Source organism: Octopus bimaculoides, chromosome 3, assembly GCF_001194135.2.
Source record: "Octopus bimaculoides isolate UCB-OBI-ISO-001 chromosome 3, ASM119413v2, whole genome shotgun sequence".
Lineage (NCBI taxonomy): Eukaryota > Metazoa > Mollusca > Cephalopoda > Octopoda > Octopodidae > Octopus > Octopus bimaculoides.
In genome coordinates this window covers 121,757,472-121,760,074 of record NC_068983.1, presented here as the reverse complement: position 1 = coordinate 121,760,074, position 2,603 = coordinate 121,757,472, and the positions used below count along the sequence as shown (strand labels likewise).

The 2,603-nt window shown below is 32.3% G+C and overlaps 1 protein-coding gene across 3 annotated transcripts in view; it reads left to right on the top strand.

Moving 5' to 3' along the window:
• LOC106870146 (uncharacterized) overlaps positions 1-2,603 on the top strand; it is a 274,865-nt gene that overhangs the window by 138,040 nt on the left and 134,222 nt on the right. For all 3 annotated transcript variants that reach the window (XR_008263723.1, XR_008263724.1, XM_014916147.2), the window contains exon 2: positions 342-2,098. Coding sequence is in view for 1 of the 3 variants with exons in the window: in XM_014916147.2 (XP_014771633.1) it covers positions 1,918-2,098 (181 nt within the window). In the remaining 2 variants the exon portion in view is untranslated. The remainder of the gene's footprint in view (positions 1-341; positions 2,099-2,603) is intronic.

The window sequence follows — 2,603 nt, the reverse complement described above, 5'->3', positions numbered from 1 at the left end:
CACACACACACACATATATATATATATATATATAGGAGAGTATTGTAGTTCACTTGAAGCATTGTGTATTGTTTGTAAAGAATAAAAAGTTTATAATGGTACAACAATGCACTATAGAACATCCACTTTTTGTTCTATAGTGCATTGTTGTACCATTCTAAACTTTTTATTCTTTATATATATATATATATATATATGCTATGAAACTGCTTGTCTCAAGGGAACTTTATAATCGCCACATCTCAATGTCTCATTTTTAATATAGCTTCTGTAGTATTAAAACTATTTTAGTTGAAGAAATCTAAAATACTTGCCTATATTGGTGTTATTTCTCTTTGCAGGGCTAAAAAATGGTGCGAAGGCTCCAACTGAACCGGATCTGTGAGACATGAAATGAGAGTCAAGCATTGTTGAAGACAAAGCAGTTTCATAGCAACCATCACCACAGACTGTCATGATGAATAAAAGGCCTTCTTCCTACCTAGACTCAATCTTTTCTCATTTGAAGGAGAGACGAAATGAAATGCGTAATTACAGTGAGATAGAGTGATTTCAAGTGCTTCTATGTTCACACTTTAATTGAAAATCTAAAACAGAAAAGCTTAAAGAGACAAAAATGTTATCCAGGCGCGACATTGCATATCTTAAAAGAACATCATGATTTCTTTTACTCTTGGAAATGTAATTGATATTATGAGTATGAACCAACTAAAAATCTGTACTTAGCAATTTCTTTTTTTATCACTTTGTTATTTCAAGTTAATGAAGTTGGTTACAGCATAACCATCATATCGTTGTGTTGAAAAAGAGAACACAAAAAAAAAAAACTGTGAATCATTTATTCTCTCTAAGTAAAACTACACACACACACACGCTCTCTCTCTCTCTCTCTCTCTCTCTCTCTCTCTCTCTCTCTCTCTCTCTCACACACACACACACAAATATATTCATAATTGGATCGCTCTCTAAAATGATAATATCTTTTAGGCGTTTCCCAATATACATGATGAATAAAAGAATATAACTTAAATATTAATGGTCAGAAGAATTTACTTATCTGAATGGTAACGCTCAATTGAATGTACGAGTAATAATAATAATAATAATAATAATAATAATAATAATAATAATAATAATAATAATAAAAATAATAATAAAAATAATAATAATAATAATAAAAATAATAATAATAATAACAACAACAACAACAATAATAATTGTTCTTCAAGAATTCCTGAATATTTCACTGCCAATTCTTCTTAATGATGTCATAACTTTCTTTCAAACGAAAAGACTTTGAAAGGAAATGCTGTGACGGAATTGAATGAATAATTCGAGATATTCATTACAACGAATTCACATTAAAAGAATAAATAAACGTTTATTTGATAAAAAAAAAAATCTTACAGTTTTTCAATGGGATGAATAAAATAATGACTCTAGTAGCTATCTTACCGTACAAATAAACGTAAAGTGTACTATGTGATATAAAGTAATAGAACCACACCAAAGTGGACGACTCATTAGCAACTGTGTTGCTTAACTTTATCCCAGACTATTGAATTATGGTTTTCTGAAGTTAATCTAGAAACATGGATGCAGGATAAAGCAAAGGTTTATCAGGTCATTTAAAGCGAGCGTCTTTCTCTATTACCGTGAAGGAAGGGAAACACAGGTGTGAACAATATAACTCAGCCTTTCGGACGGTTTCTTCGGCTTCTTTGTAATTCTCTCAAGCTGGCTACCTCTGCAGAAGAATTAGCCGAGAGTGGCTCCACTGGCGACGAAAGAAGTTCCACTCAGCGCAGCTATGAACCGTATGAGCTGCAGATCTACTCAGATTTGGGAACGGACCACGATGACTCCATCGAAATCCTCTCGTGTCAACTGGAACCTGGAGAATCGATATATTATAAAATGGAAAGCGGGACAACGACAAGGTGCAAAGAGGTAGTTAAACGCTTTGCCAAGAGAGAACCCACTAAGAAACAGAAGTTGATCGCCCGTGTTGTGATGATTGTCTCTATGACAATGTTGACTGTTAGCGTTCTTTTGGTGATTGTTTCCCTCACAATGTCTGAACACATTGATGATTTAGGTGAGTACACAATTTTATTATTGTCTACATTTCGAACACATAAATTGTCGAGTTCGATATTTTGCAGTATAACACAAACACCTCTCCATTAACTACTATATCATTAACTGCAGACATCACAACCTCTATTAACTGCAACACCTCTTCATGAGATTTTTAACACTTCTCTATCGACTATAGCATTTCTTTATTGTCTACAACACCTATCTATAGATTATAACACTTTTCTGATACATATAACACCTTTTATTGATTAAAACTCCTATCTACTAACTGTAACACCTTTCTGCTCATTATAGCACCTCTCTATTGAATATAACACCTCTTTATAGTCGTAATCGATTCGAATTTCCTGTAGCTTATGTATTTAAAAAAAAAATTGCCTCTCTACGAAGGAAATTATTTTCTATACGTTATTATTATTTACTTAAAAATGTAAGTTATTTGTCAATTATGAATGTTCACTCCCCGCAACTTGACAAGAGCTGTATATATATATATATAT